The following is a 26,011-nucleotide window of genomic DNA, read 5'->3' as shown; positions in this document are numbered from 1 at the left end:
TGGAATATCTAGTCTTAGTTTTAGTATATCAGACCGATGGATTTAATCGCCAAGTATTGGAAATTGCAATGGGTTTGCGGGCAGTAGGTTGTTGTTGTTGTAATCCTGACTGCCCACAAACCCATTGCAATTTCCAATACTTGGCAATTAAATCCATCGGTCTGATATACTAAAACTAAGACTAGATATTCCAAGCTTCATCATGTATTCGGATATTTGAATATTTGATCGCCTCAGATCAAATGGCAGTTGTCAATACTCAAAAATCGAAATTCCTTAAATTATGCCATGGAACCTCATACTATTCAAAGCTTAAATTTGAAACAAAAAACTCACACTGACAGTCAGGAGCGAAGTTTTGCTTTTGCAAACTTGATTCCCACTTGCCATTCTTACAATCCATCTTCATAACGCTCGAACCATCTGGCAAAACGTGGCCATTGTCGCACGTAATTTTACAACTGTTAGCTTTACAGTTGTGTTTAGCATTCACCGTTGTCGGTTTGACTCTACAGGTTGTCTTTTGTTCACAATGAGCTCCTTTGAAGCCATCTAAACATGTGCAAATACCTGGTTTAGAACACGTTCCACCGTTGAGACAGCGTTTAACACAAAAAGCTACAGAAAACCGAAAAGAAAATCGTAATAAATGTAATAAAGCGAAAAAAGAGTTGTTAAACGATTCAGAAATTTATTCTTACGTTCGCAATCAGCCGCGTCACTTCGGCTTGACTTCCACAGTCCATTTTTACAGATCATTTTAACTGTGTTTGTACGATCCGGGAAAGCATACCCACCCATACATTCAATCTCGCAATTTGTTTCATTGCAAACGGCTGGATTTGAGTTGAGAATTGTTGGTAGCGATCCACACTTTTCATTTTCACATTGTTCACCGACGAAATTGCCCTTGCATTTACAAACACCCGGTGTAATGCATTTCCCATTATTTTTACACGGTTTAACACAAATCGCTGAAAAAGTGTGATTTTAGATTTGTTTGCCTCTAAATTTGATCATTTCGTTTCAAAATTAAACTCACCATTACATGTGGGGATCACTTTATTTGCACGATTCGGTTCCCATTGACCACCATTGCAAATCATCTCGAGATCTTTGAAACCGTCTGAGAATTCGTAATCTGTTGCACAATTTATTTGGCATTTGGTTTGAGTGCACACATTGTTGGCATTAGTAATGTCTGGCTCAGCCTTACATCGATCCCCTTTTTTATTCTCGCATTGCATACCGTCGAAATTTGGTTCACAATAACAATTACCCGGCTCATCCGTTTTGACAATAACACACTCCCCATGTTGACATGGTGGATTACAGAACGCTATACGAAATGGGATTGAAAAAAAAAAACATTTGAATTTTTAGGATGAAAATTAACCAATAATTCAGGAAGCCAAATAATTCATTGAGAAAATGAAAAAAATTCATTGATGTCAGCTACGTACGTTTACACTCAAATTGATTGGCTGCTCCGAGTTCTCTCAATTTCCATACATTTACATCGCAATGTAATTCTATTTTTGACTGATTATTTGAAAAGCGATAATTAGAATCGCATTCGGCGTATATTTGTTGTTTGCCTTTTCTAGTTCTAGCATTCGATATTAGTGGTGGCGGCCCGCAACCTCCTTTTGCAACTCGCCGGTGTCGATTATTTGAACCACTGCTGATTTGGATGCAGAATGAAACGCAGAACAATACAATCACTAACTTTGACCACATGTTTCTTGAATAAAAAATCAATTGACGAAATATAGCACTTCTTTTACTCCTTAAAGTGTTTGTTCAAAAGTTAATTTTTGTTCAGTCGATGAACAAATGAATACTGATTTTCACATTCGCAGAACTATCGGTTTTATAGCACTGATTACGAAGGAGCATTGACAATTTCGTCATATACTTCAAGAATAATACTTCAAGGAACGGTGACAGATATTCTGTATTCTGTGAATTTGTCGTTAATTCTTATCAACGAAATACTGCTTTTATATTCGATGGCTGAGCAATGTGAAAGTGTACGCACAAGATAAGTGACAGAATATTTAAAAACAAATGACGATTCCGTACATTTCATACACATCATTCGCTGAAGTGCATTCGATTATTGATCGCATATTTTTGGAGTCTAGTCAAAAGCAAAGACAAAACTAATACAGAAATAAATATTTGGTGAACAATATCATTCTGAACAATAGTGCAACAATATCATTCAGTATCAGACCGCAAATCGAAATAAAGCAAAAACTCAACAGTATCGCTCAGTTCCAAAAGTTTTTGCACTTTTCTTTCATTCATTTAGCTTCGTAAACCATCTATCGGGCTCAAACAGTGAATTAATGTCGGCTTATTTGCTTTTTGCAATGGTTAATCCAACTTATTATTGCTGCAATTTAATAAGATCCTCAAAAGACTGCTACACGCGGCTATGAAACCCATACTAACGACAACATTCGACCTACCTCTAGTGGTCAATGGCTCGTCTTATGTTCACATTGCAAATACTTGTTGTTGTCGTTTCATATCCGTGCTGCTACACTAAATAATCAATAAAAATAAATTCAATATTTGTAGCTGCTCAAAAATGGTAACTACTTGGGTATTCTACTAATCATGTGTTCCACTTCGTCGGTATCTTCGCTGCTATATTTCTTCTGTCGCTTCGGCAATGAAATGACAGAACGATTCCATTGCGTTGGTGATGAAGATGATATGGCTTGGTATCTGCTTCCATTAAACTTACAGCGGAATATGCTAATGATAATCAAAGCGAGCAATAAAGAAATTCACCTCCAAGGATTTGCCGGCTTTCACTGTACTCACGAAACGTTTATGAAGGTTCATTTGATTCGATGAATTGTTTTTATTATTTTAGTTAAATCATACCGAAGTTGAATTTCCGGTCTTATTTCTAGATTATCCAAGCTACAATCTCTTACTATCTGGTGCTACATGACTTTTAATCAACACATTGATGAAGGATATATATCGATATTAAATGATTTTGTGTTTAAAATTTCATTTGTTCTTGGATGTTATGCAAAATGGCGTTGAATGTTATTTCTAAATACCAAATGGAAAAACGTTTACTGATATTGACATTTTCTAGTTTTTTTTTTGTACAAAAACGTACAGCTCAACTAACAACACGTTTTATTGTGTATAAAGTTTTCATTTGAAAAATGTACAGCTGTCTACTCAGATCCTACTAGAAGCGATTTATTTTCAATAAACAACAATAACCGTAGCAAATACCTGAACACTGACGGCTTTTTGCAAAATGTAATCAAAAACTGTTTTACAAACGCTCAAGCGCTTATATCACCGTGGTATATGAAAAAGTATGTGGTGTCTCCATCTACTATATCGGATTGAAACATAGTGCCTAAATTTAGGCGTTAATTTTTTCACGGACTCTATCATATTCTTAAGCATCTAACAATTGATGCGCAAAGAAAGTAAAACGCAATTTTTATAGGTGCTGTCCCTTCTTGCTACTGGTAATTTCAGTTAATTCATATTTGCTCCCAAGACCCGCATCGATTCAATATCAATAAGCATAAGAAACAGCTGATGAAATGTATTTTTACATCCAATTCATACAAAATGTTGACTGAAATAAATCATCACCATGAAATTAATTGAAAACTTTGAAAAACATTTTTTTTTTAATTTCAAATGTTTCAAACAGAAAAAAAAAAAAAAAAATGTTTAATTACTCAAATTGGCAATGTTTCAAACTTTCAATATCCATATTTGCAATTCAATTATAAATCTCACTGTAAATTGACATTTAAATCTATTATTCTATGTAATGCTACGATGAGTTCCACACAAAGCAGAACAAAAATTAGATTCAATAAATGCAATGAATAAATCTTCGTTACTTCAAAATGAATAGACACGACAATTGTTTGAAAATAAATTTGAATAAAAACAAAATGAAAATAAAATCGTCCAATTTTCAAAGTTGGTTTCTATCCAAACGACCAAACTAAAAATTCAATCGAAACAACATCCACACATTTTGTGCATGTGTCAACTGTCAAATGTGTTTGGAACAGATGCGATGTGTCAAAGCGGCTAAACCTTAAAAACAAATGTTGGTGCAAGCGAGACGACCGTATGTGTGCGTGCGGTGCCCCAATGAAATTATCCAAAACAACGGCACCACGGGTTGTACGTATGTGAACTATCTGTCGATCGAATAGAACGCAGTGAAATTCCAACTGGTAAAGACGTGTTTTTTTTGTTTCATTTCGATCTTCGTCGTCGGTTCGTGAAGTGATTGCTACATCCCGTGTTCTTTCAATTCTATCACTTCTATTTTCGTTCGTATGTGTTCGTGTTCATTTTTTTTTTATTCGATTTGTTCACGTATAATAATTTTTTGTCGTCGGTCGCTGGCTAAGCTTCTTAACCAATAACGCGTAAATGTGTGTGTGTATATTTTAATGTGAGTTTAGAATTCTACAAACAAACAAAAAAATCTGAAACGATTTCATGGTGTGTGAATTTCATAATATTGTAATTTTTCATTCTGGTTCGGCACAGTTGAAAACGATACAAAGTGCGGTGGAGATACCGATTACTATCATAGAAGCCAATGCTTTGTCACATCGATGCAAAGAAATTGATGCCAACAATTTTGTCATCGCATCATTTATTGGAGAATGTGCCATTCGATGGATAAGTGGTTGAACTAAAATCGTGTGTGTGTGTGTGCGAAATACGAAAAAAGAAAACAACGCCAGGTCAACGGAAATAAAAGTGAATTTTAATGGTGTATACAAAAGGTGAATATTCTTGAAGCATTAACGATGCCATTTTTCAACATTGTATGAACGAAAAGCGAAAAAAAAGAGACCAGCAAAAAAGACGGTTCTTTATTACGCGGCAATTGTAAGTTACGGCTTGTGTGAGTGTGTGTGATGTACACGCTATTATCGCATTCATACCATTCAGATAAGGTTATGTGTTTTGTTGTGCTATTTGATGGCATTGTCTGAAATGAAAGTGACTCAGGCGCAAAAAAAACCGACAAGTTTGTGTATGGATGATAATTTTTTTCCAAAGTAATTGGATTTGATATCATTTTTGATATTGTATCAAAACAGAGCAGAAATTAATGGAAAATCGTCGAAAAAACAACGTTCTGACGCTAGTGTACACACAATGATTACTCATATCAATGTGTCTGTTTGCATCCAATGATGATTCGGGTGTATGTTGAGCGCTAAATTTTTGGTTATCGTCTACTTGTTGGATTCGACCTTTAACCTAATTGGAATGCTTAAATTGAGTGAACGTAATGGTTTTCCAAATAAGCAATTTTAGCAGACGATTCTCGTTGAGAATATTCAAAGTATAAGAACGCACGCAGCGTGTGAAATATTCCGTGACGACTCCATTCTATACGACAAGTACCGGTGACAAAATGGTGTATGTTTGTGTGAAACAGCTGATACCATTGCACAATGCAATCGGAAAGGTTTCTTCAGTCACCGTTATACGGTAGAAAAAATATCAACACTTATTAGATAGTGAATCGATGTTCCGCTTCAAATGGGATTCTCACTCGAAATATGTCTACAATTTCAAAATGAGATTACATTTCATTACAGCCGTGTGTATTCCGATTGTGAATGTCAATGCTATACACGTACACAATCAGCGTTGTCAAGTTTATTTGAATTTTTTCTGTGTCGGTCGAGACTGTATGTTTTCGTTTGTTATTATGTCTACGTGCGAAATTCCGCTGCGTCAAATGAGTATAGTGCATCGACGACGATGTCGAACGAACCGAAAAAAAAATGTGTGTAAATGAGTTTAGCGGTCATCAGTGATTATACGATCGGATTACATCATTTCAAAACTATTTTGTTCAATCACAACAGTATCAAAGCCGTGTGTGTGTGTTTTTTTTGCGTACACACTTGCAAAGTGCTTGCGTGCATGTGTTTATTTTCAGCATTTTTCGTCTGAGTTGGTAATCGATTGCTTCGTTGTTATCGATGGTTTTCTGTCGGATTTCAAGATAAATGATGGCGAATAAAAGCGAATAAAATCGCATTTTTCGAGTCATTTCCAAGTTTGTTTATTTGATCGTCGGAAATTGGCTTTGCTTATTCAATTACGCCCAAACGAAGCGTGAACGAATTATTTGCAGATTTTTATCGCCTTCAAACTATTCATCTTTTGATCATAGTCTACAGAAATTTGCGTAGAATGATTCTCAATTTAGCGGGAATTCCTTGACGATTGCGAAATAAATTCTCATGTTATTTATTTTGTTTCTTTCGCAGAAAATTAAAAACAAATTCGTTGTATTCGTTGGCTCGATTCATGTCAACAAACGAACCTATTGTGTATATGAATCAGCTTGGCTACGTGCTCATGCAATATCGAAATGAAATTAAATAAACTTATCGCTGTTTTTCATGACGAGTGTATTCTTTTGTCTTTGAGTCGAAACTGTGCTGTGCGCTAGATTTTGAAAAACAAAAGCCAAGTTCCACTGTGCCAGTCAACGAGCGATGCGCCATTATAGCTCTTTTGTTTGCTACATGAGCAATCGATCATAAACACGTTTTACGAAGATAGATTTTAGTTTGAATTGGGTGCTCTCCACCAGACGAAGTTTATTTATCGATTTATTTTATTATTGAGGCGGCTGAATGAATGAAATCACTACCGATCTGAACACTTGTGTTTTTTCAATTTTAAACGTATTTCACTTTCGTTCGAGAGAGGTTGCAGACGAATAAAATGGAGAGAGAAAGAAAGAAAGAGAAAGATGGAGATATAAAAAGTGGGGAAAGAATGCGTGGAAAAGAATGAGCAAGTGGAAAATCTCGTATCAAGAGATTCAGAGTGAGAGTGTGATCAAAAGCGATATCGCTACCAAGAGAGTGAGTGAGTGTCCCTGGCGAAAAAATAGTTAGGCTATTTTCAGCCACGAGAACATATTATTCAAAAGAAATATAATCTGTTTCCACACCGTACTATTTCATCGTATTGAAAATACGTGGAGGTGATTGACACAGAAAAATAAACCGATTGCGAGAACAACATCAATTTGTTTTTTTTTCTTCACCGGAATCCCCAGCATTGAAGATAGATATGTAAATGATAATTATAATGTCAACCATATGAAATATTTGTTCGCTCTACTGACTTTTTATCTCGATAGTGTTTGTTTCTGTTTTCACTCCCACATTCCGAATGGAGTAACCTTAGATCAAAGCATGACATCGTAAACACTAATGTAGACATATAAAGTGATTTTTGCATAACAACAACGCAATGCACAATGTGTTTGCAAACATTTCATTGAATTAAAGCCTATCTAGTGTGTAGAATGCACGGCTAATGAGCGAAAACTACTTAAACCGAATAGAAATTGAAATAATAAAATATGTAAACAATTGCATTTTACCCTCGCACACGGTGTGCCGCATATTCTGTGGAGCGGGCCACCGAGGAAAATTTGCAACAATGCCAATTGTTTATTGAAACGCTTGAAAAATGAGAAGTATTCAAAGAGAAAAATTGATTTGCATTCATGCAGCAACTACTACCCAATTTTATTCAGTTGATTAATACATTTTCTAAATGTGTGCGCGATTATTTGTTACGTTGTGTGCTTGTGAAATTAGCGCCTCGTTTATGAATCGTGAAATGGTTAGTCAGCATTTCTAGATCTGATTCAAATACCTGAAACGCTGTGAATTGTGAATGAATGAAAACACATTTTGAAATGATACACATCACTTCGTTCTTAGGTGATGAGTATTACTTCACGAAATCAATTAAATCTGTGATAAACGGAGATAATTAGAGATTAATCATTTGAAGCTACAGTGCAGAGGTAATGAAAAAAGACACATCTTTAAAAACAATTACTCACAAGAAAAACCTGTTTTTTGTTGTCACTATTCAACAGAATGCGGCACGTATTTCATTTAAATTTAACTTCCGTATGTTTTTTTGCGGTTATGTTCGCTTGTAAAGAGTTTTCTCTCTAAAAGAGTTTTGTTTGCTTTGTATGAAGTTTCTTCTTGCAACGAGCTCACTTCCATTATTATTATGATATAAAAATTGTAATTTTCGTTCTGCTTCTGACAATTCAAACGGAATGATGATTCATTTGAATTGAGAACAATTCAAAGGGTGACTTTGGCGAAAGACATTCCAGTTTCATTTCTCACATTTGATTACTCTCAAATGCTTAATGCAACTGTATTTCATGTTTTTTGCTCGTACACTGCTGCGGTCAACCGCAAACATTTTTACATAAACATAAATCGATTAAATTGCAAATTTTGAAAATTAATGGTGCTATTCGAGCGAAAAAAAAGAGCTCGATAAAAGTCGAAAGAGCTAATAGAATGAAGTTGAATACATCGATAATATTCATTGAATATTGAGACGAGTCGGTTGAAAGTTTCAAACTTGAAACATTCATTCATATTAAATGTGAACCAAAATTCTAAACTTTACTTCACAAAGAATGTTTTTGAACGAGCAAATTACAATTCAAAATTCACAAATAGAACCTAGTGTGTGTGTGTGTGTATAATAGCCGAACAAAATTTATGCCTTATCGAGTTCGGCTGTTCAACTGTAAAATTTCAGCACTCAATTATTGAAAACATGTTCGAAATTTTTTATGTGTCATTTCGAAAGAAGAAAACGTGAACCATTTCGGAAATGACGATGACACACACGGAGAATGAGTGCGTAGAAACTCGACTGAAACCGATTAAGTCACTGTCACGATACAAATCGACTTGAATTGAGTAAGAACATAGTGAAAAATTGTGTCAAAGATATACCTTAGCTTATAAAAGCAGATAATATACATATTTGAAGAAAAAAAATTAAATGGCGATATGGTCTTTGTGTAGCCTAAATTTCGGTCGGTTTGTTTGCTTGGGTGATTTTAAGCGTTGTACGAAAATGCCCGTAAAATGGAAATATATCCAAAGTGAATAGACGTGTCTTTGGCACACATTAAATGGTATTTCGGGGCCATTTATATGCCACTTTTATCGATCCGTGTTAAAAATGAACCCACGAGTTAACATTTTCATCGCATCACGTTAAAACGCAAATATGATAAGGAAACAATTTTTTGAGGGGCGAAGGAGCGATTGTGTTCCGCTTTATCGCCGCTGTTTTATTTTAACCCATTAATACTTTTCGACCACGAATTTTTCTGATGAACTTTTTTTCTATTGCAGGCAAAACGTAGCTGTAGATTAAATTAGGATAAGATGGCCATCACAACAACGATTATCCAGAGGATAATCGTTCCGGTTATTTTCGCCTTGTGTAAGTACAATTTCATTCCATTTTTTAAAAATGTGTTTTGTTCGAAAAGTCTAGAAAATTTGTTCTTTTAGGAAAGAATGTCGTTAGAATTTCTTCGAAAGAATTGAATTTGTTGATCAATTCATTCAACTAGGCGATTCGATGTGCATTTCATCCAATCAAATGAATTGTGAAATGATTTGTTGAAAAATTCACTCATTTCCAATGGAAAAAAATCAGCCATTATCCAATGTAATAAATCAAAGTGCTGACGAGACTTTCGTGAGATTTTAATCAGTAGTCGATTGCAATCGTGGTGCGCATGAATGCCCAAAAATGAAATATTCAAAGCAAGTCTTCAATTGAATCTGACAGTAGAACATATCGAAGAAAAATCGTTGTGTTAATTCAATTTGAACAAAATTTGACTTGCATTTGCACTCACTTATAAATTAGGAAGCAAATTTTGCACAACTTTATCTCTAGATATCGTAAATTTAATGGCTTTGAAATGCAAATATTGCGGACATTATGCCGAAAACAGCAAAAACGAATTGTTCATCGTTGATAATAAAAAGCGCTGTTCGTGCAATAACAATCTGGAAATGTGCTCAAGGTTGTTTTAATTTGATTCTCATTTGTTATTATCAACGACTTTTGCCCATTATTTTGATAAGGCCGCATTGCTTTTTTCGTTTTCTTCTTTCGAAAGAAATGCACAGTTCTTTGAATGTTCATTTGAATATAGCGTCAATGTAGTCGGAAATATACAGGAGCTGGCGCGCATTATTACATGTGACACGCAAGATAGGTGTATATAAGTAGGATTGTCCTGGCGCCAGATTCCATCGCCACATTTGACCCAAAAAACATGCCCACTCGTTAGATTAATTGATATTTAGGGAATTGAATGAAAGTGCTGACATTCTATGGTGCGGATAAATTAATAAGATCAATGAACACGATAAATTGTTGGCAATCGCAATGTGAGCGGGTGGTTAAACCGTGAGAGTGTGTGTGACCGTTTAATACGCGGTGTCAATATGATCCGTGTGAAGAGATATATTTCCGTCGAAAGTGGTGTTTTTTTAATCAATGCGTCGGCATCAGTTTATCTTTTCAGGGATTTTTCAATAGAAAAATTATAACGAAATGAACGACAAAGTTATTTGTCACAATTAGTCGAATTGAGTTTTTATTGTTGTTTCAAACCAAAAATAATAAATTCAATCAGTAGGATTCAACTGAGATTTGATTGAAAACCAAACACACGCATTATGAGTTTGAGCTAGGCTCATTATGCGATTACAACTAATATTGATTGCGTCCAATTTGGATGGTCGTTTGTTGTTTCAATTGAACTCATATTGATAGCGATTTGTTGTGTGTATGAAAACGAAACGCATTGCAATGATAGCGTGTTGTTGGCCATAAAGAGGCATCAAAAGGTCAAAATTAAATAAATTATTCGACGATGTCATTGTCGTCGTCGTCGTCGTTGCCGTTTTCGATGCTTTGGCTTGATGCTTGTTTAGGAAAGTTGTATGTGCGCCTGTATGTGATGTGACTCGGCGCGGTCGCCACTGTGTTTGCTTGATGACATCATTATAGCCGCTCTGTTAATCTTATCCTGAAACCAGTTCAAATGGCGGTTTTTCATGTGTGCTTCATTTTGCGAAATGCCGAAACAAATACGCTGAATGACCAATTTGCCGTTTTGAAATGACGATCAGACATACACACACACACACACAGAGAGAGAGAGAGAGAGAGAGACAAGCCAGAAAAAAACATTGATTCACTCGGCGGATTGGCGAGCGTCGACACTGAACTTTTTTTTCCTCTCTGTTTCGTTCTGTGTTACATTCTCTGCTTCGTTCTCTGTTTCGTTCTGCTTCTCTGCATCGCATCACAATGTTTTCTCACACATTTCGATGGCGTTTTTTTTGTCAAAGTTGAAATGTGACGTGCCTCGTCAAATCAAGTCTAGCGAAGCATATGTGTTTGTATTTTGTAGAGTTTTTCGCGTGCAAAACTTTCATTCGACCGGCTTAGTTGCCTAGTAAATATAGATTCATTCCTACGCATACCATGAACACCACAGCTACATGCAGTGCGACCGACTTTAGGTTCGGTTTAATTTTCATTAAAAGTTTCATGCACTGAGCATATATACGTCGATTATAATTAGATTTATGAAAGGAAAATATGTGTTTTTTCTGCAAACGAATTACCCATAATTATGATAATATTTGTTGCTAACTGACTTCTAAACACTATCTAATGCAGTGACTGTCGACTTTGGCTATGAACTAATGCGTTGGTGACGAACAACACATTCCATTTCGACCATTTGGACATAACTCAAATTTCATTCCGATCAGCTGCTAATAATCGAACTATAAACGTTAAACCGCTTTTTGAACGCCGCGCATTTCTTGTCCCTGACAATCTATTCCACTGATTTTCTACCTTTTACCTTCTTCCATTTGATTTATTTCGTTTTTCGCTAAATTTGATACACATTTTACCGACGCTATCACGTCATACGTTTTAAGTTACTAACGCGTAAATCATCCCTTGATTATAAAATACACACACACATATTTTCCTGTACTAATAAATCGTGAAACATGCAATGGTTTGGTCAACAAAGGTGTTCCCAAAACAATGATTTCAGCAATATAAGCGCCCGACCAAAGAGCGACAAACACTGATTTTATGCGAATTCACGTGTATTGTCACTAGACGACACTTACTGATCGAATCACAAAAATCCAAGCATGAACGTCGGTCATTCATTTTGGCAGTAAATCAACGGACTTGGCCAGAGAGTTCATCATTTGGGCCAAATTAATTCAGGGAGTACACGATTTTATTTTTATCAATACCTTGGGAAATATGAACTGGATCTCATGTGCAGCTATTCCAAGTGGCCGGGCATTAGAGTTTCGATGTCATGGGAGATTTCCATAAACTGGCCTATAATTTTTTACGATATGACTTTCATTTTATGTGTCTACAAACGCCACTTTTCCGTCTCAATATAGATTTTATCGATTAGGTTAAATATTTACACATGAAAAGTCGGTTTGACTCGTCAAATCGGTTTCAAATACGGAGAAGGTACACATTCACCACGGTTGTTTGTTCTGTATAAACTTATTGGGATTTCTTGCGGAAACCTGATCGTAAATTCCTTACACCGCGCGCCAAATAGTGTTCCAGAATTGGGTCAACACGGTTGCTAGCTTCAAGTCAACTTCATTCACAGTTCACGGCTTGATTGCATTTGTCAATGAAACGGGTTTTGATGTCGTCAGATATTCTGAAGCGTTTCAAAATTGATAAGAACACACTCACTCTCCAATGCTCGCGGCAAACGCGTGCAAACCTCGCTTGTTTCGACCATAAATTGAAGAATACCACACACTCATATATACAGAGTAAACCGAATAGGTGCGGCATTCGTTTCTTCATATTTATTTTTATTCGATGTAATTATTTGCGAGCACAACATACACACGACTTCGCTTTCATTGCATTTGTTTACGGCGCAAACGAATTCAGCGTGAGTCATTCGCATATAGATGTACGTGATGGCTCACATTTTGCTGACGACCTTATCGGTTGAAGTAAGCGAATCCAATCAATATGATAAGGATGAAAAACGGCTATGGTTTTCATGATTCGATACATTTTATCGTCACCGAAAATCAATTTTCTGTCTCAAAGCCTCCAATTTTTTGCAGCTTTTTTTGTTTCGTTGTATTTGCTTGAACAATATTTTTTGTTTCGCTGTGTTGTTTACTTTTTTTCACTTTGATATTCGAGTAAAACGTTAAAATGCTCCTATTTGTCTCTCGGAAGAGTCTGACCATCGCTAGTATAGTGAATTATATTAAACGCACCCATTTCATTTTGCATTGTTTTCAAATTCTGCGCGAATAAATTACACTAAGTCTTAATGGGAATGGATGCGTTTAGTATTATGTTATCTGGCGTTGCTGTGCCCATTGTCACAATACTAGCGATCGTCGGAAGAGTCACTGGGTCATGTTCCAATTTTCGTTGACACAATGACAAAAACACCGCTTTTGATGCACCAAAAACTACATGTACTCAACAATTTACCGAACACTTTTGCGCGCCGCATTTGCTTCTAATTACAAATTAATGTAAAACTCATCTCAAGAGACACACCTTAATTATTATTACAACCATGTTGATTTGTAGACATATTCCGTGGATGATATATAACGGCAAGTCACTCATCGGCTGGGCCCGCTGCGTTCGCTACGGTTTTAATGGCCATTATTTAATTTATCAATCATCCATTTAATCGGTGATGTCTGTTGTTCAGTGTGCCCCGTGACCCATTTCGACCTTCATACCATTAGAAAAAAACTAGAATAGACTCGTAATCTTCCTGACGCGCGTAGCAACCACGCAACACGAAAACTTGTCATAAATCCGAGACAGGTTGCCGCTGTTTGTATATGTTGACTGTTGTGAATCTTTTTGCTAATTCCTTTCGTTTTCTATAGTGAACGATGTGCAGTGTGACCTAATTTTGTTTTTCCTCTATCGAAAATGGCTTTCACAACGATAACATTTCATTAACGGGAAATCGCTTGTGCCATACTCATTTCCGTCGATTGAATCGATTCGAAGTCATTAAAATCAAAATACGATTCACAGTCATCAAGAGAATGACTAAAACTCAAAGCTACTTCGTAGCAAAATGAAATAAGTCTTTTTTATAAGCAGGCTATACACACGACAAATTACATATGAATGGGCAAGCGGAATAATGAAACGTAATTCTGTTTTCAAATGAAGTGCCTCTGAGAAAATTTTTCAGTAAAAAAGCCCCACAAAAATATTGTCTGATAAAAATTTGTATGAAAATCTTATTCAGACAATATTTTTGTGGGGCTTTTTTACTGAAAATTTTTCTCAGAGGCACTTCATTTAAAAACAGAATTACGTTTCATTATTCCGCTTGCCCATTCATATGATTTACAACTTGTTTCTGTTTTTTTTTTCCACAGGTATTTTGGTTCGGCCAGTAGCATTATCAATCCCATATCTCATACTATTGTTTTACATACCATTCGTACCTGTTGCGACGACGAAAACAATTCGCGGTCACACGGGCTACTTTTTCAAAGCAGCGATTGCCCTTAGCACCATTACCGTTTTATTACAAATTTCATTTCAAATCGTATTGGTATCGAAAGGTAGTGATTTTTTGCAATCATGCGAATTTTTGGAAATTCTCTTTCGCCACATCGGCATGATTAGTTTGCATGACGTAACGTAAGTATTTCGATTCGGAATTTTGATTTGAAATTCTGATTTTTTTTTTCATTCTCAATTCTCTTTTCAACATTTTTACACACACATAAATCGTTATGATGATCGAAATTCGATCATTCGACATTTTATTCGATGCACAAATTAAATCATCGTTAAATTTATAGATTGATATCGGTTACGTTATGGCTCTTGCCGGATATTATGATGTTCTTTACGAGCATCGTTGCTTTTGTGGCGCTGAAAAAGTTGACGGCACCTGTTGTCAACGAAGACATCGAAGAGAGCGGCGGAAGCAGCAGCCCGAATGCAGAATCTGAACCAGTTGCAGAGGAAGATGAAGGCGGTTATTCGCCGGAGCAATATGCTTTCTTGAAACGAGCAGGTAGATTTAACGATAAAATTGAATAAATTGTTGCATGGTAGAAAAATACTCTGTTCAAATACGTTTAATGTTGGAAAAATGTTCTAACACACACTCATATCTTTTCATTTCTCTCTTCTCCAGCAATCTTTTGTTCGATGGCAATGCTCTTGTTCGCTGCAACTCTTCAACCATCCGTTCCGAGTGCGGTGTATTTCATAGTTTTCTTGCTGACAGCTACCATTTGGGCAACTTACAAGGAAATCGATCGGGGATTTGCTATAATCTGTCGACTGCTTGCTGCGCTACTTATTCTTCATATAAGTGCACTATTGGTCTACCAAACTCCTTGGCCGCAAGAGTATCTCGACGTTAATAATACGGTTATTCGGTAAGCGAGTTTGTGTATTTGGATTAAATCAAATTTTCCCTTGGAAAGCAACGAACTGAACTTCGTTGAATTTGTTCATGCCGCAAAGAAAATTTTACCCTCACAACCGAGACAAAATTTCTTTTCGCACACCATCCTAACAGAAAGAGTTTTTTTCCTTTTGGCTTTTGGTTCGAATTGGAGTCAAAGTTATTCCTAACCATAAAATTTTTCTCTTCCAGTCTCCTCGGCTTCAGTCCGCTGATAGTGTCATCGTGTAATTCAACGTCTGGTGATATTCGTGTGATTTACTTGAATCAAACGCTTGACGTGGACGCATTTTTGAATCCAGTTGCACTACTCCTGTGTTACTATGCGCTGGTGATATCGTCTGGTTTCATTTTGGACGCTAAGGTAAATCACCATTCTCCATCATTTCCCTGTGAAGCCAAAATTATTCCCAATTAACCCATTCACAAAAGAAACTCTCGACGCAAAAAACAAAAAATGGCAGCAAAAATCAATTTATCCAACTCTCACCCATTCAGACTTGTTCATTCAACAAATGTATAATAAGATTTTGCCGTTTTCTGATGTATTCTCTTTCCCTTCTTCTTTAACTCTTATCGCTCGTCCCTCTTTTTCGTGTTCATGCTTTTCACGGATCAATAAACTGTCTAACGAATTCGCTTTGACCATTACGCTTATGCGTCCATTGAAATCACGCGTGCTTTGACTTAATGGTGTGGAACACCAAATGATTATTCGGTTGCTCATTTTCGCGCTACGCTAACACACACACACACACATACTCGAAAACGCGAATAACGGCGCTTTAGCAACGATTCAGTGAAAAACGTAGCGGTGCATTTGGACAGTATGAAAATGGTGCACAGCAGATAACACGTCAGGTATCAAATAGAATCCAAAAGGGCCCATTAGTTGGTAAACGATTAGCAAAGGAATCATGGCACGGTGCTGCTGATAAAGTTCGAGTAATTTTGTCGTTTATTCGTTTCGGTTTTTTTCCTTTCATTTTTCTCTGTTTTTCGCTCAATGTTTTTCTTCGACTTTTTTTACGTCTCTTTGAATTGCACCTCGATGTAATATACACACACGTTCCGTTCTTATTTTTTTTAGCGTTGTCGAACGAAGTTTTTTTTGTTTAGGTTTGTTTAAAACTCGTCAGGGACCGATTCTAATGAACTTTTCAGCCCAATTACGCGACTTTTCTAGGCTAATGTGCAATTTTTTCGACTTTTTTCATTAGAAAAAATGATATTCCAGCTTTGAATATTGTTCTTAGGCATTTTATTGCAATCGCATGCTTATATCTGCTTACGAATCCAAAAAAAAATTTCTTAGTTTTTTTTTGTCTTAATTTTTCCCCAAAAACTGTTGACCAAAAGGTTTTGTACAAAATTTTTCTCATTTTTTTTCTTTATAAAAATGCAATTTTCGGTTCAAACTTAGGCTTAAAATTTTACCTTCGGTTCAAGAGTGTTTTCATGGAATTTTTCCTTTTCCATATGCCATCATATGCCTTATTCATTTCGCTTCGCACCGATGTCAATTTCTTTTTGGCACCGACGTCATTTACACAAAACATTCAACGAGTCCAAATTAACCGTTGGCATTTCCATTCATCGACCGTTCCTCTAACATATTCAATTATTTTCTTTTTACCCATTTTCCTTCTTTTACTAAAAACAACCATTTTGCTTTGTTAACAATTCAATTTAAAAAAAAAAAATCATCAAAATTGTGCTCAATTATTAATAATTTTCTTTTGATTTCTTTTGGCGATGTGTTTTTATATATGTTGCATTTCTATTGGCTTGCACAATTTTATTAAAACCAAAAAACAAAAAAAAAACAAAAACTAAACCAAATGCACAGGATTTATTCGATAGCAGCGATGAGCCAAATGAACGAACGCCTGTACGTATGATTTCCGAACGAATAAGTATTGCTTTGAAAGCTTCATTATTTTTGTTTTGTTCAAATTAATTTCATTTTGGGGCATTTAGTGGCATTTTATTTTGTTGCAAACGAGGATACGGCTAGGTATAAAATAAAAATAAAAATGGAAATGGAAAAGCACTCTGAATATTTGTATGTTTTGTGTGCTTGCACGTTTTGCATGAAAGACATTTTTTTTTAAATGCACCAAATTGTTAAATGTCCATTTACGTAAACCAATTTACCCCTTAATCACACACAAAGCACTAATCCATTCGAATAAAAATATAAGTGTTCGTTCTCAAAGAAAATAAAAAACAGACCAAGAAAATCCAATGCGATGAACATGGAGCTATTTCCATGTCATAGAATTATTTATTTTTGCTAGATTTTTTCCCCAATTTTACTACCGCAATGTGATTTTGTCGATTGAGTCCTGCACGCTGGAGCTTTAATCTAGATTCAGATAAATATACATATTTATTTCATTCTCAATGGCTATTTATTTACCTCTAATCAAACTAATATGCTAGCAAAGTATCAAACAAGTAAGTCGAACCGTTAGTACGGTGATTAATATGAATCTGTTTGTCTTCAAATCGATATGTACACAGTTGATGCGTCGCAGCATGAAACGGTTGAAAACGTTTAAACATCGTCCTAACGAAGGAACATCGAATGATCCCAATGTCATTCCACTCGAGGCAATTGGCGGTAAGGAATTTTCTTTTGGTTGACATTTTTTTTGTTGTCAGTTTTTTTCTCTCTATTTGTTTGTTTGATTTGATTTAATTTTCCCTTCCTTCACTCTCTGCATGGTCCCAATCCGAAAATGTGTGTGTGTTTTGTTTTCTGTACATTTATTTGGTTTTGTATATTTTAATTCGTTCGTTTTGGTTTGTCACCTTCCTCCCCACAAATACATCAAATTCCATTCATATCTAAAGAACAAACAAACAATAAAGACGATGGTATTGTATCCGCAGAAGAAGAAGCACAACCGACGATTAGTGAACACATTTCGTTCGCAATCGGACACTTGACTACTGTGATTTGCAAGCACAGCTACATCATTTCGAATATTATGATGATGGTGAGTGACGTTTTTCCAAGAATTCTTGAAAAAAATATTGTTTTAACACTAAATCTCCTGTTTCCATAGGTATGGAGTATCGTATACCACAGTTGGTTGACATTTGTCTTCCTTTTGGTAGCTAATTTACTCTGGATTATTCCAAATCAACGCAAAAATATGCACCGAATCAGTCCATTTGTAGTTATCTACGCTGAATTCTTACTCATAACGCAGTATTTGTACTGTATGAATCTGACAGAGGAGGAACTTCCATCGCATGTCGACACAAAAGGCATCAATTTGGAACAAATCGGATTTATTCGATACCGATCATACCCGTGTGTTCCTCTGCTCCTAAAAACATTATTCACTGTGACATTTTGGTTGACACTACGCCAAATGAAATACGAAGACACGTTACAACGTCAATCGTCGACGTTGGCACATTTAGCCGCACCGTTCCATGTGACCGTTTCAGCAGCCACAACGGATCTTGGACCCAAACCAGAAACGAAGAAATCCAAACTGATGTTGCGCGCTGGTAAAATGTTCAAATCCATTTTGATGCAAATGTGGATTTGGATTGTGGTTTTTGCGCTATTTTTCTTCGCCATTTACGGCCGTGAAATGACTGTGTTCCGTATCGTTTATATGGCACTGTTTTTGATATTCATGGTTACATTTCAGGTAAATGAAAAGTTTTTTTTCTTCGAAATAATCAAGTTAACTGAAAATTCTCTTGGATTCCAGTTGTCTTGGCGAGTGTGGAAGAAAATGATGTATACATTTTGGGTGATTGTCATCGGTTTTTCAATGTTGTCTCTGACTATGATTTATACGTATCAATTTGATCGATTCGATGAATTCTGGTACGAATATGTTGGCATTGATAAGGTCTTGTAAGTGTTTTGAATTTCTATGATCACTTTCATTGACAATTATAGTTCAAATTGCCAACTGTGAATCAGCTCACGATTGATATGAGCGCCTTTCTTGAGCTAACCCACAGAAAGTGCTGAGAAAAATCTCTTTCCACTGAGTTTTTACTAAATTTTATTATTCTGATTTAATTCTTTGTATTAATTCCAGGCAACGTGATATCGGTTTGGTTAAATATGAGACAAAGGCCTTGTTTTTGCGTTTATTCTATCCAACATTGTTGGTTGTCATCACGGTTGTTCAGCTGCAAATGTTCCATAAAAAATATTTGGAGCGTTTGGAATTACCGTCACTTGCGACTCGCCGAGAGAGCAGCACATCAGGCATTCAACCATCGTCAAGTGTTAACTATGGCAGCTTAGAACCTGACTCACCCTCAGAAGAACATCAGAAAACCAAGAGCCATTACACCCGTATCAATGTATCTGATTTGAAAAATTTGACCACAAAACAGGCAATTAAACGAGTCGTTGTGTTTTACAATCGCACGAAATGGTTCTTTGACCTCTTTTGGCTGTTCATGGAATTGCATTTCATCAAAGTTATTCTGTTGTTGGCATTTTTACTCGGTATCAACGAGGTTTCGGCTATTCACATTGCTATCATTACATTGACCGTGATTGCTGTTACGTCGAGAACAAACACACAAACCATTTACAGTGGATTCATATCACTCACCATTGCCTCACTGTTCATCCTGAAAATGATTTATCAAATCGAATACATTCCACAAAATGCTTACGATGTCAATTGCACGGTAAGATCCAAATGATTAACGTTTTTTTGTTGAAAATTGTCAAGTCTCGTCATTCAATTTATACTATACTTAACTATACGATGATTTCATGTCCATTTCAGAATGCAAACTCCACAAATGATAATTCGACGACCATTAATTCGACTGATGGCAATTCGACTGTTAGCAATTCGACTGTTAGCAATTCGACAGCCGGCAATACAACGATCGTTGTAAATGATCCAAACAACAATACGGCCAATTGGGTTGGATTCAACAAATTGGTCGCAGGGCAAACGTTGATGCAACTTCTCAGTGGCTATATCGTTTATATTGTGGCGTTGACAGCATACAACTTGATTTTACTTTATCAACAACGAAAGAGGTGATATCGAGGAAAAAATTCCGCATTTTTCACACATAATCGAACTAAATTGGTTTATTTTCTGCAGATTCTTGAGCGGACGGTCAATTGCAAGACCAAAGGTGCTATTTCCACGAATTACACGCAGCGATGCAGACAAAGACATCTCGCATTTGGTTAAATACCTTCTGAATTTTGCATTCTACAAATTTGGCGTGGAAGTGACACTCTTGATGTTGGCAATTTTGATCAGTGCTCGAATGGACGTAGTTGCCGTTTTGTATGCCATCTGGCTATGCTTGCTCTTTGGCGTATCGCGTGAAATGAAGCATCGTATTTGGCCGATATTCCAATCGTTCATTGTCATTCTTATTGTCATACAGTATATATTCGCCGTTAATATGCCACCATTCTTGTGCATTGGTATGTCAATGGAACTCGTTTTTTTTTTGCTCCTTTTTCCGTACATTTCGTAATTTTAATTAATTAATGCTGAATAATTTCTTTCTAAATTTCCTTCCTCCAGATTACCCTTGGAAAGACGCAACAATGAAACGCCTTCAAGAATTGATGTGGTTGCCGGATCCAACACTACGTAATCATTCGCATAAGCTTTTGCTCGATTTCTTATTGCTAATGTGCACGTGTCGACAAATGCTCGTTTTCCGTATTGAGAAGCAATATGAAAACAGTGAATTCATGGGCGGAAGCAATAAATCAGTTATCGATGAGATCAATAAGCTTGGCTCCGGCGAAGTCCCAATCGAAACGGATGATTTTGTCTCAATCCAAAAGAATTGGCTGGATATTCTGAAATGCATCGTATTTTTGGGCTGTTTCTGGGTAACATTGGCCATTGTCTTTTTAGCTGGTTCAAGTCATCCGAACATTTATTCGATTGGCTATTTGGTGGGATCGTTCATTTTCTTGTGGCAAGGTGGCGAATTCTATCTTCGTCCAATTCACACCATTTTACGTTGGTGGAAACTCTTGGTTGCATACAATGTGTTGGTGATCGCGACGAAAGCCTTTCTTCATCTGCCAGTTTGCATTTTTATCGACTATCTCGAAAAGGAATGGACCGGCATTTGCTTTTTCCAAAAAACATTTGGCATCAATTGTCAGAGGGCAATTACGAGGAGCCAATTCGATCTCACATCTGGAGTAAGAATACTCAGCTTTTTTACTTATTTCATTCAACAATGTTAAAACAATATCTTTTTAACCTCCGATTATCCGTTATTTCATCACAACAGAAGGATTGCGAAAATCTGGACGACTCCAGTTTGAGATGGGATTTCGTCTGTTTTATGTTCTGTAAGAGAAAATTTCTTCATTTAATCCATACAAAAACAAAACAATTTTTTTTAATATTGATGATTTCTTCCTCTCTCTTAGTGATTTTCCAATTTCGCATTTTCCAAAGCTATTACTTCTGTCATATTATCAATGAGAGCAAAGCCAGCACGATTTTGGCATCGAGGTACTTTGAATATAATAATTGATTTTTTTTTAACCTTTTGTCCGAAAAATTAATTTATTAGCTAAATTGAAATTTTTCCTACCAAAATAAACCTCAAATATAAAAAAAATCTAAATTTTCCAGAGGAGCTGAGTTGATCGAGAGCCTTCGTAAGAAGCAGGTTAAAATCCAGGCTCAACGTGAAGAGGAAATTCTGCAGAAGATCAAACAGAAGATGGATCGAATCAAGGCAAATCAGCAGAAATTGCAACCGGCTTTAACTACACCAAAGACACATTATCAAGGTAAGTAAATTGTGTAAGTCAATTAAGTCGAAAAAGCTATGGAATAAAAATTTGCAATTAAAAAAGAAAACTGATTGCGATAAATGTGAGTATGTGCGTGAGTGAGCTGATGAAAAAAAAAACAATCTAAACAAAGGTTGAAAGAAATTGTATGTAAATGAAATATTTGAAACAAAAAAAAACCCATAACTTTCGCCAGCTGAAAGTTTTTAAATATGTTTGATATATTACTAATATTGCCATGAAGTGGGTACAGCGCCCTTGGCACGAACGATAAGTATGTCATCGTGTGCTGGATATCATACGCCGATCGAAGATGAAGTGGCCGCTGACGGTATATCTGAATTACCAACGGATTTGATGCCAACATCACGTGGCGGTTCGATGCTAAACACACAAGTAGATGAAATCAAAAATCAACAACCAGAAAAGTCGCCACCATTCATACCGTTCAATGATTTTAGGTACCATCACCAAGTTCTGCTATCATGACCGTATCTCATTCACTAGACGCGTACTTAGAACCTACACGTTTATCATTTAGCTCTCCTCCCGTCTCTGAATTGATGCAACAAAATTCGGATGATTCATATCCAGTGTTTTCGCCATTGCATCAATCACGCAAGCAAAGTATTCAATCCAATACCATTGTGCCACCGGGTATACCAGTCAATGTTCCAACGACAACAACAAGCACGACAAACACCTTGCAACCGGGCAGCTTTGTGCGACAGCATCGCCGGCAATCGAGTGTGAACACCGTTTCGTGGACGGATCAGGGTGACCCAGCGACTGGTAAAGTGCGTCGCCTTTCGACTACTTTGAATCCATCCAACGTTAGTTTTTCGATTCTGAATTGTTTATCGTCTGCAATTTTTTGGATAATTTTTATGCTTACTTTTGACACAAATTGCTTGCGGACTGGGATTTGGCTGGAAAAAAGGAAACCGACGAAGAAGAGGTGACACTAAGACGCAAACATCGACGACAATCATCGATCGGTGTATCGATTCTGAGCGAAGGACGAGAATCACAACGACGACGATCCAGCTATACATCCAATTCATGGATTCGAGATGCTGACGACGAGGCAGATGAATTATCGACACGCACCGGCCGCAGTCGACCCACCAGCTGGGGACCAATCGGTGAAATTTTCTATCGAGATTCATTGTCATTCTGTGATTCGGAACGTTCGCCTATGTCGCATCATGAATGTAATTCCAAAGAGAAAAGACACGTGTGGCGCTCAACCGTTTTTGGGCGCCAACGTCAAAAAAAGAGAATTCGCTTCAGTGCAACTGTACCATAGAAACAACACGCATCAACGACAATGAAATTTTAGTGAAATTAGAGATTCTTTTCGGTTCATTGGCTTTATGTGCTTTTAAAAACTGATTCTCTTACTGGTGTACATATTGCTTCAAAAACTAGCATCGAGCAACCAGACGGCCACGATGTGTACAGTGTAAAAATTGAAACTTTTCTACTTTTGTATAAACACCTTTTCCGTTTTTGTAAACAAAATATTTTGGGCTGTGAACATCGAGACGCTGTAAAACTAAATGATCACGGAAATTATCTCGGGAGAGACATTTGAAAACCACTTTATTTTGATTTATTTTTCTGTTCTTTTGTCGGCAATTAGTCGACGAGCAATTTTACGTTTCATTTAAACCCATTTCATGCAGGAATGTAAATATATTCATTAATTTAACCGAATAATTTTTTTTTCAAATCGCTTGACAACCACACCGCTCATACTCAAACGAAATGGGATATCCAATTTATCGCACATATTTCATTTACGCACATATTTTTTCAGCATTTCACAATATTTTCAGACAATTTTTTTTTTGTGTTCATTTTGAAATCTAATATCAAATTGTTGTTATTTTTTAGATGAAACAGATGGAAGAAGAAAAAAACGATCTTTCATTACTCATCCGCGGGGTAATTTTTGTTTTTGTTGCAACTTGTTTTTTTTTAGAAGTTTGAAGTTGAGGCGTGACAGTTTTGACAAGTGTGTTTTTTTTAGTTTGCACTTGAGTTTAATAGAAAAATGCGTTTGAGTTTTTTTTAACTGAAAATTTTAAAATTAGCTCCCCTTTTGGAATCTGTCTTCGGATTTAAGACTAAAAATGCATTCCGTGGAAATTCACTGATTTTTATCTGGCAAATCTTTTTGTTGAAAAATTTTATGCAACAATTCTCTGGGAACATTTTTTTGGGAATTAAGAAAAATTGGCAACATTTTTTCGGCAAAATTAGGTTAATCACGCGTGATATTTTTTGCTGGAATTTGTTTGTTTTATATGCATCGCTGTGAATTTTTCTAGATGAGGCCACTTTACAAGAAGAAAATATTGTTCATGGGGCGACTCAAGAAACCTCACAAGAACCAACAAAAGAATCGCCACAAAAAATGTCAAATGAAATGACAAATCAAGAAACGGCTGATCAAGTCACTGATGAAGTGACTGAAATAGCCGTTCGCAATAGTGAAGCGGCTTTTCAAACAACAAAGCCAAGAATTACTCGTAGACATTCATATGGTAAATAATGATGAATCGATCATATCGATTTTGAATTCGTATTCAAGCAGATATTAACATAAATCATGTGAACGTACTCATTTTTGTCTCGGACAAAATCAAAATTGCAAATGACGTTTTTACCCAATGTTTGGCTCAATCAAAAAAACCAACTTCACATAATACCACATTTTCATGGTTATGCTCATACAGAATTGAGACTACTAATTTTATTTATATATTTTATTTTTTTTGGGTTTTTCGTTTCCCCCACTCTCTCCTCCCATATATACAATTTTATTCCCAAATGTTTTTTGAACGGATTGCATCGCTCGCTGGTAGCACCAAAGTGTATGTATATCCCGATGAAACATTCTATTCTTGTTCGAATAATATTTATTTGTGGGCTACGATTTCGATTCAAGATATCAACACACACCCTTAATGATTTGCCTAACATCCATTTTTAGACAGTTCAAATGGTTCAATTAACCTGGTTTATCCGACAAATTTTATTGAATTGGGACGTATGTTTAGAGTGTAGTCTAGTTTGGTTTTGTGACTAAGTTCAATGTGATAACGTTATCAATACGTTGGATCGATTCAAATAATAAAACGAAAAGGTGATCAACTTTTATGGAATAATCGTTTTATTTCAACTCTTTCACAAACAATTTGAACAGGATGTCGATTCACAAAAATCGATTTAGAAAAAAATATGTTTACACCCCAAAAAATAAAAATGTTAAATACACGTACTATTTTATCAATTATTCTGCCGTTTTGATATTCTCACAGCGTTAATTAATGCACAATTTGTTTTTTCAAAATACAAAAAAAAAATATTACAGTAATATTTGCCTAGAATTGTATGACACACGTATTTTGTTTGTCCCAAATGCACCTTGTAACACAAAAAAATTAAACCGTGTGAAACTAATTGAGTTGAATTTGTTTATGTGTAGTTTGCACAACTGCAAATTAAATACACCAACGTTTTCTTAAGCCTTAATTTTTTCTCGTATTTGTTCGTTTTTTTTAATTTTGCTCTGATCGAAATCGAAAATTGCCTGTTTTTTTAATGAGTTCAAACTCTTAACCCTTTGGATTGCTGACAAATTAACGACTCATAATACAGTGTTTACTGGTTAAATCAGAACAATTGGTAGACCAAATGTTTCAAATCAAAATTCGTTTGTTTTGATATTCATTTTCGGAATACTTTCATATGAAGAAATGATTCAATGTTTT

General features: G+C 36.0%; 2 protein-coding genes and 1 long non-coding RNA gene across 52 annotated transcripts in view; 2 read left to right on the top strand and 1 right to left on the bottom strand.

The window, feature by feature from the left end:
• LOC129566846 (kielin/chordin-like protein) overlaps window positions 1-1,848 on the bottom strand; it is a 4,937-nt gene extending 3,089 nt beyond the window's left edge. Inside the window, exons 1-4 of the mRNA XM_055443116.1 lie at window positions 1,464-1,848; window positions 1,043-1,339; window positions 702-974; window positions 337-618 (exon numbers count right to left, since the gene is read on the bottom strand). Coding sequence (XP_055299091.1) covers window positions 337-618; window positions 702-974; window positions 1,043-1,339; window positions 1,464-1,740 — 1,129 coding nt within the window. The 5' untranslated portion in view covers window positions 1,741-1,848. The remainder of the gene's footprint in view (window positions 1-336; window positions 619-701; window positions 975-1,042; window positions 1,340-1,463) is intronic.
• Window positions 1,849-4,091: 2,243 nt separating this feature from the next.
• LOC129566873 (piezo-type mechanosensitive ion channel component) overlaps window positions 4,092-26,011 on the top strand; it is a 30,598-nt gene continuing 8,678 nt past the window's right edge. For 4 of the 50 annotated variants that reach the window (XM_055443225.1, XM_055443218.1, XM_055443192.1 and 1 more), the window contains exons 1-19: window positions 4,226-4,471; window positions 4,570-4,811; window positions 9,261-9,351; window positions 14,385-14,652; window positions 14,817-15,034; window positions 15,158-15,404; window positions 15,626-15,797; window positions 17,960-18,059; window positions 18,332-18,438; window positions 18,508-19,107; window positions 19,171-19,319; window positions 19,510-20,116; window positions 20,218-20,480; window positions 20,548-20,882; window positions 20,986-21,623; window positions 21,716-21,776; window positions 21,858-21,942; window positions 22,066-22,226; window positions 24,129-24,179. In XM_055443225.1, the coding sequence (XP_055299200.1) occupies window positions 9,294-9,351; window positions 14,385-14,652; window positions 14,817-15,034; window positions 15,158-15,404; window positions 15,626-15,797; window positions 17,960-18,059; window positions 18,332-18,438; window positions 18,508-19,107; window positions 19,171-19,319; window positions 19,510-20,116; window positions 20,218-20,480; window positions 20,548-20,882; window positions 20,986-21,623; window positions 21,716-21,776; window positions 21,858-21,942; window positions 22,066-22,226; window positions 24,129-24,179 (4,120 nt within the window). In that variant the 5' untranslated portion in view covers window positions 4,226-4,471; window positions 4,570-4,811; window positions 9,261-9,293. Of the gene's footprint in view, window positions 4,812-9,260; window positions 9,352-14,384; window positions 14,653-14,816; window positions 15,035-15,157; window positions 15,405-15,625; window positions 15,798-17,282; window positions 17,325-17,959; window positions 18,060-18,292; window positions 18,439-18,507; window positions 19,108-19,170; window positions 19,320-19,509; window positions 20,117-20,217; window positions 20,481-20,547; window positions 20,883-20,985; window positions 21,624-21,715; window positions 21,777-21,857; window positions 21,943-22,065; window positions 22,227-24,128; window positions 24,180-26,011 lie in introns of all 50 variants that reach the window. The other 46 variants (XM_055443223.1, XM_055443185.1, XM_055443203.1 and 43 more) reach the window with 32 other exon arrangements.
• LOC129566876 (uncharacterized) lies at window positions 24,658-25,768 on the top strand. The gene is made up of 2 exons (XR_008687796.1): window positions 24,658-24,781; window positions 25,103-25,768. It is a non-coding gene; the product is annotated as an uncharacterized LOC129566876 (long non-coding RNA).

The sequence above is a fragment of the Sitodiplosis mosellana genome, unplaced genomic scaffold (genome assembly GCF_009176505.1).
Source record: "Sitodiplosis mosellana isolate CC-2019 unplaced genomic scaffold, AAFC_SMos_1.0 Smas_scaffold_5, whole genome shotgun sequence".
NCBI lineage: Eukaryota > Metazoa > Arthropoda > Insecta > Diptera > Cecidomyiidae > Sitodiplosis > Sitodiplosis mosellana.
This window is presented reverse-complemented; position numbering and strand designations above follow the sequence as displayed.